Source organism: Cebidichthys violaceus, unplaced genomic scaffold (genome assembly GCF_023349555.1).
Source record: "Cebidichthys violaceus isolate CVI_PGR_0920_01 unplaced genomic scaffold, fCebVio1.0.p SCAF_20, whole genome shotgun sequence".
Taxonomy (NCBI): Eukaryota; Metazoa; Chordata; class Actinopteri; order Perciformes; family Stichaeidae; genus Cebidichthys; species Cebidichthys violaceus.
This window is the reverse complement of record NW_027176373.1, coordinates 8,333,680-8,349,173: the sequence shown is the minus strand read 5'-3', so window position 1 is coordinate 8,349,173 and position 15,494 is coordinate 8,333,680. Positions and strand designations below refer to the sequence as shown.

Here is a 15,494-nt window from a genome sequence, read left to right as displayed (position 1 = left end):
ACATGATGGCTCTTATTGTAAAATTGGAAACGTAACTTAAGTTACCGCGCTAATGGTACTTGAACAACACCACTCGGAGGTATATTTTGAAGGTTGTGGCGAAAAACTCCCTTTTTATTCAAGTTAACTTAACAGTCGTGCTCCGCAGACGGCAGCGGACTCGAAACAAACCCTGAACTGTCCACCGGTACTCACGTGGTGTACTTGTAGTTCATGATGGATCTTCCATGCGTTCAGTGGCAAGATCATGTTGCACAGAAATGGATCGGACTCGACCCCGAGCTGAAGGAAACGTTAACATCCCAGCTTGAAGTAGATGATCTTTTCAAATGTGCCCTAACTCTGACAACGTGAGTAGCTAACGTTAGCTTACTCCTCTAGTTTGTTGCTAATAAGTTTCCAGTTTATATCCGATCGATCTGAATAGTTTTTTTCAACTATTACGGGCAAGGGCGTTGTTTTTGATTGGACCCCTTGAAGCCATTTATATTATATTGACTTGAATTGGTTTGCAGAACTTTTCTAGGAGTAAACAGTAAACCCAAGCTTTCCTGCTGCTGGAGAAGATTTTGAACACAGAGCCACCACTTTAGTTGTCGATCATAGAGACAGTTTATCTATAATTTGTCTCCATTTCTGTTTCACAGCCAAGATGATCTGGACTTTGTGCGGTCGATCTCTTCAGGCTACTCCGCACTAAAGGATGCAGAGCTAGCAGCCAAATGCAGGGAGAAGGGCAACTGTAGCTTCAAGACCAGAGACTACCCTGCAGCCGCTCTGCACTATTCACAGGTGAAGTGAAGATATTCTCCTATTGCACATCAAAATATAAACTTCAATGATACTACAATGAAGCATTAAATCACGAGAAAGGCCACTATTCAATTCTATTATATTATGGCTATAACTGTAATATAATGTACAAATCTGATGAAAATGTAAACTGGTTGAAAATCAGATGTACTGTAAATATAAATTATTTAGAATTTGAGAACAGTATTGTAAAAATAATTTGGGTTTATATAGCAGTGTGCCTTAAAGTCCTAGTAATATGCACTACCAACCAGCTTCTCTGTCTCCTCTCATGACAGGGCATATGTTTTGCTCATCAAGGTTTGGAGCAACTGTCTCTATGCTATGCCAACCGCTCTGCTGCACTCTACCATCTGCAGCACTACCAGGTAAAATGGCACCATCTTCAACAATTACATAATGAGACAGTGTTGTACTTGAGGTGTCATTAAAAGCTGCTTCTTATTTGTTGACTGAAAATGGATTGTGTCACCGTTGTGTGATCAATTTCAACTGCACTTGATTGCAGGAATTCTGCAGGGGAAAATCCGCATGTCTTAATTCTATGTAAACAGTATCCTCACATCCTGAACATGCTGTTAAGTCAACACAAATAGCACATAAATAAGTGATTTGATAATTGTGTCTCAGGATTTATGGGAAAACTGTTATTTTTAACTTCATTGACATGTATCATTTACATTAAAGTGAATTCTTCAGGAGGCCATCCTGGTGATATATGATTGGAGGACAGACATTTAGTTTTACGGTCAGGAAGCAGCTCTTCACCCACAGGACATACAGTATGTTTCACTTAATTTAGCCGGTTTTCACCGCATCAACTTTCTCCAAGAACCCATGAAATATCACTAAGATATAATTGTAGATGTCCAGGTTCTTTATCTGTCTCAAAGCTAAAATGCTGACTTAAATAAGTTATTAAATCGTCAGTCATCTTTGTTTTACTCACAATCTTAGATTTTGTAGTGACTCACACCTCGGTGTTTCTGTTTTTCTCTCAGGAGTCCCTTGATGACATTGACAAAGCTATAAAGAATAGCTACCCCTCTCATCTTTTACACAAACTAGAGGACCGTCGCACACAATGCCTCAAGCAGCTCTCTGTAGGTCAAAAGGCCAAAGAGGATCATCACAATCCTGCCTCAATGTATCACAAAGCTTCAGACAGAGTAAAAGGGGCATCTGTTGGACTTCTCACATTTGGGATTTGTCCTCAAGGTGCTGTTGGCTTCAGCTCAGCGAAAGGTCGACACCTTGTGGCTGCAGAGAGAATGGCAGCTGGGGAGGTGATCCTTCATGACAGGCCTTACAGCTGCGTCCTCATACCAGGGATGGAGGAAGTGAAAGGGAAGGGAGGAAGGCATCACACAGACAGAGAAGTGTTGTTTGGAGTGGAGCACAGGCGCTGTCACAGGTGTTTGACTGAAACACCGTGTCCCGTGCCGTGTGATGGGTGTAGCTACAGCCGGTACTGTTCAACTTCCTGTCAGCGAGACGCCTGGGAGGAACACCACCGCTGGGAGTGTCCGCTGGGAGCAGAGCTGAAGACGATGGGTGTGATGTCACAGCTCGCTCTGAGGGTAGCTCTAAAGGCGGGGTTAAAAAACATCCAAATGGCCAGGGATCCAATCAGAGATGAGCACACAAAGTCAGAGCCAAGCGGTCTAAACGGAGAGTCCAGTGATCCGTGTACTTCATACTATGGGGACTCTTACCCAAGCGTGTTTCACTTGCAGCACCACCTGAATCGCCATAGCCCTGAAGTGCGTTTCCTGTGTGCGGTTACTGTAGCAGCACTCTTCCTAAAGCTAAGCAAAGCAGGACCCCCGCCTGCCTCTTGGGACCTTAGTGGACTCTTAGGGGCAGACAGACAATCACCAGACAAGGAGGGAGGTACCGCAGATTGGACCTCGAACCTGTGGCTGCTGGGAAGTGCAGTTCTGAGGCACATCCTGCAGCTGAGGTGTAATGCCCAGGCAATCCTCATGCAGCAAGATACAGGTGACTGGTTTCACAAGTGTGAAAGTGAGTTTTGTCACAATGAAAAGATCTTAACTATAATACGTCTCAAAGTCAGAAAGATGGAAGCAGTTTGTTCTAGGGATGCACTGATCTCACTCTTTTCAGTCCTGATCCTGATACCTGGGCTTTGGGTGTCAGCAGATACAGAGTATCGATCCGATACCAGTGTTTGATTAATGAGCTGTATGCTTCACTGTGTGGGACTGGGATCATTCTTTTATGTGTAAGGCAATCATGTAACAGAAAAATGCATAGATAGAAATGTAACTCAATTATTATTCATCAAATAATCGTACACCAGCAGTAATCAGAAGTCTAGTAAAACTTTTTAATGCAACGACAAGTTGGTCTAAAGCTCAAACAGGAATTAAACTTCCTTATTTAATGTATATACATATAGAATTTAAGTGAATAGATTGAGCCTATTGTCACCGATACCCAATCCATCTTCTTGAGTCAGTATCGGCCTGATGTACGATGGTCAAAGCTCAGAAGTATCCAGTTTATTTTATGACAGAAGACTTAGAAAAATTTGAAACATTTGAGATGTTAGAACAAGTGAATTTGGGGCATTTTGCTTAAAAATGTCAATTAGCTATTTATCTGACCAAAGCGTTTGCCCTAGCAGCACAATGCCAATGAAAAGGTCTATTGAAGAATTCAAACTTCTACAATAATTGAATCTTCAGCTTTGAATGTTCTTGAGTTGCACAATGACCTTTTAGTTTCTGGTTCTTGCATCTTACAGGAGCAGCAAACTCACCAGTGCAGTCCAGCAGGGAAATCCGCATTGCTACAGCAATATTCCCAACTCTCAGTCTTCTGAATCACTCCTGCTGTCCCAACACCAGTCTGGTGTTCAGCACTGGAACCAGTCTGTCTGCAGACTTCAGTGAGAGTGTGACTGAGCACAGAAGCACAGCCCGCAGAGTCACTGTGACTGTCAGAGCATCCAAAGCTATCACTCCTGGACAAGAGATCCTGCACTGCTATGGTAAGAAAATCCTATGAGTGCGAAAGGATTGGTAGGGTGCTGACATATTTCTGGTTTCTGTTTTTAGGCCTTGTAGTATTGACCAATCACGTTCCAGCAAGCTTTGGTTGAATGCAGGTTAACAGTCCATGTGGAGAGCAAAAAAGGCGAACGCATTGGCCGAAATGCAATTTCATAATCCACTGGCTATCGTCTGACGACGATTTTGCATTAGATTGTAAACTGGCTACTTGTGAAACAATCTGGTTGTACACGTCGTCTCTCAACTACAACTCCAGTCTCGCATCTCAAGTTGCCAATTGAAGTGTAAACAACAAGCAGTGCACAGAAAATAAGTCTTTGCCCGGACACCCGCTGGTTACACTGTGACCCCAAAAATATATTCCCTTGGCCCCAGAGGCTTATCAAATAGGCCGATAGCCGATGGGTTCCGGGATTGGGTTAAAATATGGTCTGTTTAATATAGTTTGTCACCCAGCCCTGATGCAGCACTTCCAGACATCACTCTCCACTGAAATGACTGTGTCACTGCTTCCAGCGGTGTTGTTCTGTTACTTTTCTTTTGTGATTTATGACTTGTGGCGTTATCCTCCCTCCTCCCTCCCTCAGGTCCACACAGCAGTCGGATGGCAACCCGAGAACGGCAGCGTCTCCTGCAGGAACAATACTATTTCCTGTGTCAGTGTGAGGCCTGCACCTTGCAGCAGCAGCAGCAGCAGCAGCAGCAGGAGCAGGAGGAGGAGGAGGGTTCAGAAGGCAGACAGCAGGGGTCGGGTGTTGGAGGCAGTCCTCAGTCTGGACTCCTGTGTGACAAGTGCAAAGGATCACTCAAAGTAGGCGTTCATTAGTGTTTTCTTACAATCATACATGATTAATTGTACTACTTATTAATGAACTCCATCTTGATCTTTATATGATTTTCAGAAAAGCAATGAGGATGGAGGAAAAGGATTTGTATGTTCGCAGTCATCCTGTGCTCATCGCGTGTCTTTATCTGAAGTGAGCCGCAGGCTGCAGGAGATCAAGGTCGACCTGGAGAAGGCTGTAGACCTCATGGAAAGAGAGAGGCCAGGTGGTTGTGAAAAACTACATCCAAATGCTGATACAGAATGCAGATTCAGTAATGTATCATTATCACTTGTTCAGAAGGTCTTTGTAACGTCCCCGTGTTATACTTCTGCTCCTCCCTCCTTCAGATGAGGCTCTGAGACTGTTAAGAAGGACCCAGAGTCATCCTGGACTGACTTTTGCAGAGACACACCCAGTACAGGGGGAGCTGGAAGATGCAACAGCCAGAGCATATGCTACAATGGGTGAGAATGATAATGCATGAGCTTTGTGGTTAAGAAACCCCTACTGTTTTGTGTGGTGAAGGCGCACATTTACTTAATGGACATCTCTACCAATTGGTTAAGCATGTTAACGGTTACTTCCTGGAAGGTTGCCACTTGTAAAGGACTGGCTCTAAAAACCCAGTGCACTCTGGGGATTTTATTAGGCTTGACATGCTTCAATGGAGTGCTAGAGATGGCTCACTCACTACATTTTTCAACAAGATACCACTTCTCAAACGCTCTACCAAACAGCAGGAAGACAATGTCGCTGCTTATTTTTAGGTCAAAAATAAATAACTACCCTGGCACTAGCAGCTGCGAAACAAGGACAGTGATGATTGGTCACGTGGTGTTGTGACAATTAACTTGAATGCTAAATGTTTAATTTAAGATATGGTATGTAGCCAAAGCCAAAAACAATAATGTAATTCTCAGCCCCCCCGCCCCCTGAATCATTTTGAACTCTAGCTCTATTAAGTCATAACCAGAGTTACGGGCAGTTTGGGTTTCTGCAGTTCTCTTACTGCTTTTTGCTTTTCTGCTGTTCCTGTAGGTGACTGGACTAATGCAGCCTCTCATCTGGAGAGAAGTGCTGTAGCTATTGGTTCCCAGTATGGAGAAGACAGTATTGAATTGGGTCAACAACTCTTCAAATTAGCTCAGCTACACTTCAATGGGTGAGTGAGTTGTACAGGGAACATTTTCAATGTCTGGTATTAATTGTAATTGCACAGTACAACTGTCCTACTATTGTATTATGTTGACTGGCATTATGAGAAGAAATAAGAGGTCTGTGTCTCTCTCCTCTCCTTCTCACAGTGGTGCCAGAGGCCCGGCCCTCTCCGTCATCCCCAAGGTCAGACAACTCCTCTGCCTCCACGTTGGCCCTCTCTGTCACGAAATACAAGAGCTGCAAGCTATGGAGGACTGTCTACAGGGGTAGTCCTACATATGCACAAGATTGGAAATCTTCACAATATAATTCGTTTTTACCTCAAGTGATGAAAATATGCAAACATTTCTGATTGTGGGCACTGATGACTGTTTATAAGCACGTGCGTGTGTGTGTGTGTGTGTGTGTGTGTGTGTGTGTGTGTGTGTGTGTGTGTGTGTGTGTGTGTGTGCGTGTGCGTGTGCGTGTGTGTGCATGTGCGTGTGTGTGTGTGTATACATACAGGTACTATTATACTGAAAATTAACAGTTTTAGAAGTGACTTGCAAGTCTGCACAGCCACCAAATGACCACAGGTATACATGCAGTTGATTGTGACTCTCTGACCTCTTGGTGTCTGAATGTATCCATCAATAATTTCAATTTCATGCTTCAGTGGTAGTCTTGCAGTGCGAGGCAACTTATCCACCAGGTACTTCCTGGGTACATGTACTTCTTCTGAATTAAACTGAAGTAAATGTGTGTGATTTTTGTGATTGTGGGCATTTTGTTTGAAGCCAGTCAAAGGTCAGTCGTGGTTTACACTGAAGCAACTAAATTAATCTATTAAATCTGTAAATACCTTCGGCTACGACATACACATAGGTAGCCCTCTGACCTTTAGGTGGCAGCAGTTATCCACCGACAAATTCAATTACACGCTTCAATGACCGGAAAGCCTAATGTAGTTCTGACCTTTACACCTTCAACTTAAAAGGCTTTATGCCTATTATCTTTATCTCTCAAAGTCTTTATCATCTTGTCTTTTTTTCCTCTCTCCACTTGTAATCAATTAGTAACCTTCTATGTTGGTGGACGTAACTGGAAATGAATGAAAGCTCCTGTTGAGACAATAAAATCTCGATCACAGCTGGACCTCCTTAAGCCTCTGCCAGTTAGACGTCAACAGTATCTGGAGGGCAGCCAATTCGACAGGTGTGGTAGAAAGTCGAGGTCAAGAAGAGAAAAAAACTTGGGGGAGAAGCAGTGGGTGAAATCAGCTGAGGAGTCCTGTCTGAACTCAGAAAAAGGCGGGTTCCTGCTAAATATTGTGGAGACAAGGTTGCCACGGGTTTAGGAACAAAAAAACAGCTGCTGAGACTAAACTTGAGGCAGAAGAATAAGACAATATTACAAGGGATTATTTCAGTCGGACTTTGCTCAGTCATTCTTTGTTGAAACCCAAGACAATCACAGAAAACTGAGAAAAGGGCTGCAACTTAATTACTTTAGTTATCTTTCAATCTGCTGATTATTTTCTCGATCAATCTGTGAAACATTCATATTCTGATGACCATAAAACATCAGGAAACAGTGAAACATGACCCTCACATTATCCTAGAGTCCAAGGTGACATCAATAATGGCTTATTTTGAGCGACCAACAGTTCAAAACTTCAAAATATTTAATTTACTTTAATGTAAGACACATTTGAGAACCTGGAACCATCAACTGTTCAATCCATTTTCAATGATCCTAGACTATTTTTTATTTTATTTTGTGCTATTAATACTGTATTATTATTTTATTTTTGTACAAATTTACCATACAAGACCAAACAAGCTGGCTTGAATGCATATTCAACCACTTGTTAAAGGTTCAACCACTTCATGTTCAGGTATTTATTTATGTATTTGCTAAACAAAGCTATACAAACATACAAAACACACTTCAGGATGCTATACTATAACGTCAAAGTAGCTTCAAGTTATTTTCTAATGATACTATCTTTCTCTTGGTAACAAAATTGATTTAATCATGCTGCTGTACAGTGGTCTGTTGCCACTCTGCAAACAATTACAATTCAAATTTGAATGAACCTGATATTGTAATTCCACTCCTCGCTTAAATCCCTCTTAAAAATCCAGAGTAGTATAGTAGTAGTAATATATTTTTTGTACAGTTTGTCCTCTAAGGAGCTAGAACATTTTACACTTGGAGAGTCACTGATGCAGACTCAAATCTGCAAATGTAAAGCCAGCGATAGCATTGCTTACATTGAGATAAAACGATGAATTACACAATAGAAGATTGCTAATGTGGCTTAATATCCCCTAATGTAGAGCTAGTAATTACATAGTTGGAGTAGCAATCCTAGAGATAATATAGCTGCAGTATTTGAATGTTGAAGGGTTGAATGAAAAATGTCCCCCATGCAAATTCTTTACATCTCAAGATCTAAAATGCCCAAAGAAACTTGCATATTCATGTTTTCTGAGGTATGTTTATTTGCTTGCTCCTCTGCTTTTGTAAGCGTCTTTATCAGCCAGGAACTCAAGGACAAAATGTGAGGTCATGTTCTCAAGGAGAAACACTAGCAAACTCAATGTTGGGAAGAAGGGAGGGAAAAGAAGCAGAGAAACAGCCAACATGAGTAGGCCTGCAGACATCATCTTTGTGCTGCTGCAGTATCAGATCACAGATTCCGTATTTAACTGCCGAGTGACATTTTGGGCCATTTCCAGTGGCTGTGATCTTGGACTTATCAGATGTCTTGCTATACATAATGCAATCAAAATTGGCCAGACTGCAAACAAAAAGCTGCCGTGTGTATTTTGTAACAAGGCTTCAATATCTGTAACACAGACCGACAGAGTTACTAACAGCTGAGTCGACCTGATTCAACTCGTCTTGGCCATCACAATTACAACCAATCCTGCATGAATTATACACACAGCTGGTAGACATAACTATGAACTCTGACCTTCAGTCTGAAAGTGTGGCTAGTATGGTAAAGTGAAAGAAAAGACCAATACACTGAGGTCCTCACCTGTCACACATTTTAAGTATTTGGTAATACCAGTGGGTTGTCGAGACATTTCACTCTGAGCCACAAATGTCAACCTGCTGGAGGTGCTGGATGAAAAGTCAAGGGGATCCCCAAAGTCAGTAGGATTCATCCTCTGGGGACCATGATAGTAGAGTATGTACAAAATTTAAAGTCAATCTATTGAATAGCTGTTGATAAAGTTCAGTTTGGACCAAAGTGGTGTACTGATCCATAGAAGAATGGTCAAAATGGAGAGATATTCTGACTTTTAGTTTAACATTGGATTCTGCAATTCCGACAATGTAACATTATCTTTTTTTAATCTATTAGACCCTCCTTACCAGGTAAACGCCCACATCTTTCAAACACAGGTTTTTATTTTCTCAGACTTGACAAAGCTCCCCCAGACCCTCAGGAGACATTATGCAACTGTTTTCACGTAATCCTCATGTTTAGTGAACTGATCTTGATGTGTAAAATTTCCCCTTTGCTTGTCTTTTGGTTTGTGTTTCTAAATGGTTACTTGCTTTGTAGCTTGGTTTTACAGGCATTACTGTCAGTTTATCTGATCAACAGAGGAGCAGATGCCCAGTACTTTAAGCCATTAAAGCATTGCTGCTAGAGCACAAAGGTGAAGTTCAGAAGCACAACCTAAAAGAGAACCCCAAAATAAAACCAAAAGGCAAGCAATGCAGTCATGCTGAAACGTTTCACCTTTAAGCACCTTTGTCATGTTTTTCACATCTTAAATAGTTTTGGATTATTGTTTGTCGTCATCATTTATTTTAATGTTGGTACTTACACAGTAACAATCTCTCTCATTGACCTCCCTTTCACCGCTTATCCATCAACCTGCACTTTTAATTCCCCCATGCAGACCCCTTTGGAGGGTCTCGTGTTCACTTTTTTCGGACAAAATATCCCCTCTTGTCTTCTTCCCAGCCTGAGAGTTACATGAGCCCCTCACTTCCTCTCCGAGAGCTCCGACCCCCTCAAGCTCTCCGATGTCTGCATCTGCCTTTAAGTGGATTTGTTCCACTCAGTCTCCTCGATGCTCGATCTTTCAGTCCCTCTTTCCACAGCGGAGGACATCTGATACATGATGCAGACGATGGTAATGTGGCTCGTGCTCATGTAAAAATAAAATCCCCATCAATCTCTCATACTGGCAAGGTTATTACCAACTATTATGGAAATGTCTGACAGTAAATAATAGTCCCTCAAAACTGAATGTTAAAATACAATGACGTATTTAAAACAGTTTGGAAAGACTCAATGTTCTTGATTTGTGTTGCATCAAAAATAGAAACATAGTTTTTACTTGCTCTAGCAGGCTACAATGTCAACAAATTAAATATTAGAAAGAGAGACAGAGGGTGCTTGTGGGTTGAATGAGAATCACAATCCAAGTGTTTGAGAGCTGATGTAATTTCATCTGCAGAGAGAGGCTTGCTAAATTTGGCACAGGTGCATGAGAGGCGTGTTCACTACTGGACAAGGTGAGGAGCGGCAGACCCACCGGCAATCACTGTCCTAAAACAGTCTGTTCACTTTGTTGGAACACAGCCACACACACACCTATGACTAAGCAACCCGAACCACACAAGGTTAGGGTTTGAATGGCACTCCAATCTTCTGCATTTTAGCCACACTAGTCTCATGTCTCTGGGGTAGCAATGTTGGTCTGTCAGTTGGTGGTACATCACGATGGCCCTGATTGACATAATCAGAACAACTGTATCTACATTTTGTGCAGATTTCCATGGTCCCCAGAGGATGAATCCTACTGACTTTGGGGATCTTTTCTTGTAGAGCCACCATTAGGTTGACATTTATGGTTTTAAGTGAAATGTCTTAACAACTATTAGAGGGATTTCCATTACATTTTCTTACAAGTCACACCCATAATGAATTTTTATAACGTTATAATCTTTTAACTTTTCTTATAGTGCCATCATCAGGTCAACATTTCTCTTTTTTCTGACTCTTTGACTAAATACTAAATACCTGCAAAACGAATGGCATTCCCATCAGCCTCAGCTGTACTTTGTGTTTATTGTATATGTTAGTACAAGATGCCGAAAGATGGTGATCATGCTGAAGACTACACTTGCTTAGGATCAGCATGTTCGCATTGTAATTATGAGTTTGGTAGGATCATGTAGGCTATGTGGTTAGCATGCTAAAGTTAGCATTTAGATCAAAGTACCACTGTGAAGTGTCACAGAGCTGCTAGTGTGACTGAAATAATAATAATATTCTTTATTTGTATAGCACTATTCAAGCTGGGTGCTTGTGCACCCAGCTTGAAGTGCTTTCCATAGACAGCAGATCATTGAGGTAGGACAGGTGAAACTGTTAAAAGATAAACTTAAAATCAAGTGGTTGAACAACAGAACTATATTTAAAAATAAATGAATACATAAAGAGATCAAATTAATTGTCAGATGAAAAGGCAAGTGGGTAAAAATGTGTCTTAAGACAGGATTTGAAAGCGGATCAGCAGATCGAATATTAACTGGAAGTATGTTCCAGAGCTGAGGTGCCAGTACAGCAAACGCTCGATCACCATTAGACCTTAACCTGCACTCTGGAACAGCTAGCAGGCCTAACCCAACGCATCTGAGAGGGCTTTTTGGACAATAGGGAGTTAAAAGTTAGAAGTGACGTATTCTGGCACCTGGCCATGCAAAGCCTTGTAAGTAATGAGTAAAATTTCTGAAATGTATTCTAAAGGAAATTGGTAACGTGCAGGGAGACTAAAACTGGGGTAATGTGAGAAGAGCGTTTGGTCTTTGTCAGCAGTCTAGCTGCAGAATTCTGCACAGCCTGAAGTTTAGCTACATCTTGCGCACTGAGGCAGGTAAACAAGGCATTGCAATAGTCCAGTCATGAGGAAATACAAGCATGGATAATGTTCTCTGTATTGCTAAAAGATAACAATTCTCTGGTCTTAGAGATATTCTTGAGTTGGTAGAAACATGATTGTACCAATTTTTTTTGTGTTATGCCCAAAGCTTAGCTCACTGTAGAAGTAGGAAGTTAAGTTTAGCCTTACATCAACTGGTTCTTGCCATTTAACTCATCAGCAATTGTTTGTATTAACACAATAGCAGTTTTTATTTATCAAAATTTTATCACATTATCTCCCACAGGAAACGCTGTTGACAAACTCCATGCGGTGTGCTTTCTCCCATCTCCTGACTAGCCACTGCTCTCTTGTTATGATGTTCCCATATATGAAAGCTGAATATTGCTGACATTATTCAGCCACTCCAGGGAACAATAACCCAGGTGACATACTTCGAACCCAAAAAAAGTAAATACAAATTATAGAGGAATACTGAGTTGCCCTAGGGGAAATTTATTTATTTACTTAGTTTATATTCTGTGGTGTCAGCATTCCCATGCTGTCGCCGTCGGCACTAAATATATTAACTGAAGAACTGCAACTCTTTCTTTTTCATAACTGCCGTAAAAGTATATTCATCTGACAAACCAATGATAATATAAGTAGGAGATATTGTGTGTTTGATCAAGCAGTTGCTTGGCAGAGTCAGGCTTGGGGTTCTAAAACAGACTTATATAAAACTGTAGATCTATCTTGTCGACCAGCCACAGGGGTAAAAGCTAAGAATAGGCCCCCCCTCGCTCTACTCTCCAGTAAAAAATAATGACTTCCCCTTTTTAATAAGCTCCACCATAATAAATGTGAGATAATCTCTTCCTCCTCCTCCTCCTTCATCTATCCTTGCCTTCTTTTCTCTGCAAATGTCCTGCTCTGTTCTCAGACATAATGGCACGAGTATTTTCAGCACTGTGGTGAAACATGGATGGATGATGAAGACAAGGACTGCTCATGCTTCTCCTTCATCAGTTATGTCTCCATGTAATGTAATGTGATTCTGTATTGCTCTCTGTATTGCTCACTTTCACCCTTCACAAGAAGAAAGCAGAGCTGCAGAGCAGGTAGGCATTTGGTGTTGTGTTCAAGGACAGTTCAGCAGGGATAATGCTTTCTGCTCCTCCTGTTGATAAGGGGAGTCTAGTACGTTTAGTCCAATGGTTCCCAACCTCGAGATAAGCCAGCCTCCAAAGGATCACAAAATAAATCTGGGGGGTAATGGGATGGTTAATGGTGCAGGGAAAAATACACAGCTACACAAATTTGTATTCTGGACTTTTCTCTAATGTATTTGTCTCTTAAACATTGGCTTATTTAACCTCTTTTGGATTTAAACAGCCATTCAAATAAAAGCCATTCAGAAATGTTGCTTTGGTGGAACCACGTACCAGAAATGTGACAAGATCCCAACCAGACACAACTTTTTACTAACTTTTTGGTCACAAGCCAGAAAGATTGGTAATCTGTGACAATGCATTGTATTTCAGAAGCTTATTATACAAAAAAGTAATGAGTAACTGCAGCTAACCAATAATTGTACTCGAGTAAAAAATATGAAACTTCTGTGAAATGTTGTTGAGCAGAAGTATAATGTTGGAGTAAATGGAAATACTCAAAGAATACTAACAAGTAAAGAACCAAACAACCCAAATTGTACTTAAGTACAGTACTTGAGTAAATGTACTTTGTATTGCATTTGTAATGGGCATTTACACCACTGTGTGGTTTGCTAATTATCATCTTTGACCACACAGTCTGGGAGAGCTAACAGCTCTCAGCAGCCACAAATAGATTCATTATTAAATAAATGAGAGGCGAGAGCACTAGACTCTGGGCGCTGGTCGTCCATCTCCACAGTGACTTGCTGCCCTCGATGCCGAGCAGAACAGAGGCAGTTTGCCTTGGAAAGTTCACCCTGTCTGAAAGTGATGAGCAGTCTAGTTGCTGATGGATGGAGGGTATACTACTGTGACTGCCTGGCTCTGCCAAACATAAATACCGTCTCTTACTTTGTTCCTCCGGGACAGCCTGACAGCACCAAGGTTTATTGAAAGATGTTGAGGGAGTGATATCAGGCTGACAAGGCCACATGTATGACTCTGCTTAAAAAATTAATAAATAAACATAACTACTTAATTTGACCTTTTTATTTTACTGTATTTGGATTGCATGCTGGTATTTAATGATTAGGTCACCAATGTTTTATCACATTATTGCCACTTGCTTTTCTGATGACGTCTATCGATTCTGGAAACTCTTAACTCCTTACTTTGACCAAACTTAAATCCTCCTTTCTGTTCCCAGAGTCAGAACTAAACATGGAGAAGCAACGTTCAGCTTTTTCTGCTCCACATACAGTATCTGGAACAAAGTCCCAGAAAGCTGCTGAGACCCTCAGCTCCTTTAAATCAAGACTGAAGACTTTTATGTTTGCTGCTGCCTTTGATTGAACCAGATTCAAGGATATTAATCAATTTCTGTATTTTACTACTGTATTTTATTTCTTAAACTGCACTGCAACTATTATTCTGTTTTTAGCTTTTTAGTGTTTTTAATGTTTCAATGAATGTTCTTAATTGTTTTTAAATCTCCTTTTCTTTTGCATTATGTTTTGATGCTTTTAATGGTTTTATGTGAAGCACTTTGAATTTCCTTGTTGTTGAAATGTGCTATACAAATAAACTTGCCTTGCCTTGCCTCACTTTACCATAGACTAATGCTATTTCTGAACCAAGTCCTACTGTAAACTTGAATTAATAGACAGACCTTTTACTAACACCCCGTGGTCATGCGGTCGCAAGTTGAGTATCAGCATTGTATCATTTAATAAAATGTGACCGAAAATACAAAGCTAATTTTTTTTATATGGGACCACCATGTTATTGAGCTCAAATCAGTGTCTGACTACATTTGTACTAAAGAAAACATACTGTACAGTATTTATAGTGCAATGATCTAATAGCCAAATGGAAGGAATTCTCCTTTCCAAAACATCATATCCGTATAGTGGCACCGAAACAGGATCGCAGACCACTGGGACTGATTAACCCCTTCTAACAGGACTGGCGGTGGGCCCATGTCTTGCCCTTACTGGTTCACTTTCCAAGGTGTCACTGATACACTTCAACCTTCCACATGAGTGTCTTAACTGCCATGGGGACCTCTGTGTGGTCGGTCAATGATAGCCAGTAGGACAAACAGCGGTCACCTGAACATCAGATATCAACCGTTTTGTAATTCAATCTAAATAGAGACATTGCGAGCCAAGTATCCATATCATTCGTTTGTTACGTGATCGTTCGAAACGTAACGTTATTATGGACCGGGAGGAGACGTAAACTAATCCATCCAGCTACTGGAGGAGTCAGTCTTGTGTAATACTAACTGGGTAAAGCCATAGACACTTTGGAGGTTTAACAAATAAAAATATATATAAAGTCATAAATATGTGTTTACATATATATCACCTCATATCACCTCTGATTCCCTGATCATATGTTTTCATATTCAAGTCCTCAGATCCTAAAGCAATTTAGAAAAACAACCTCTGTGACCAAGACAATGCCATAATATGTAACCCCAAGGAACCCTCGTGTGACTCACACACTTTGTAATTCAATCTGATCATGACAAAATCTGTGTCCTTTGACTCTTAAATATTAAACAATAAAACGATGACTTTGTGCAGGTGAAGTTGAATTACCTACATACGTTATGAATTCAAA

The 15,494-nt window shown here is 40.9% G+C and overlaps 1 protein-coding gene across 2 annotated transcripts in view; it reads left to right on the top strand.

Annotated features, from left to right (window-relative positions):
- smyd4 (SET and MYND domain containing 4) overlaps positions 1-6,577 on the top strand; it is a 6,580-nt gene extending 3 nt beyond the window's left edge. Inside the window, exons 1-10 of one of the 2 annotated variants that reach the window (XM_068716050.1) lie at positions 1-350; positions 648-792; positions 1,092-1,181; positions 1,815-2,814; positions 3,584-3,829; positions 4,439-4,662; positions 4,754-4,901; positions 5,026-5,142; positions 5,717-5,840; positions 5,983-6,577. The exon at positions 1-350 is cut by the window's left edge and continues 3 nt beyond it. In XM_068716050.1, coding sequence (XP_068572151.1) covers positions 214-350; positions 648-792; positions 1,092-1,181; positions 1,815-2,814; positions 3,584-3,829; positions 4,439-4,662; positions 4,754-4,901; positions 5,026-5,142; positions 5,717-5,840; positions 5,983-6,106 — 2,355 coding nt within the window. In that variant the 5' untranslated portion in view covers positions 1-213 and the 3' untranslated portion in view covers positions 6,107-6,577. Of the gene's footprint in view, positions 351-647; positions 793-1,091; positions 1,182-1,814; positions 2,839-3,583; positions 3,830-4,438; positions 4,663-4,753; positions 4,902-5,025; positions 5,143-5,716; positions 5,841-5,982 lie in introns of both variants that reach the window. The other variant, XM_068716049.1, reaches the window with a different exon arrangement.
- Positions 6,578-15,494: the final 8,917 nt, after the last annotated feature.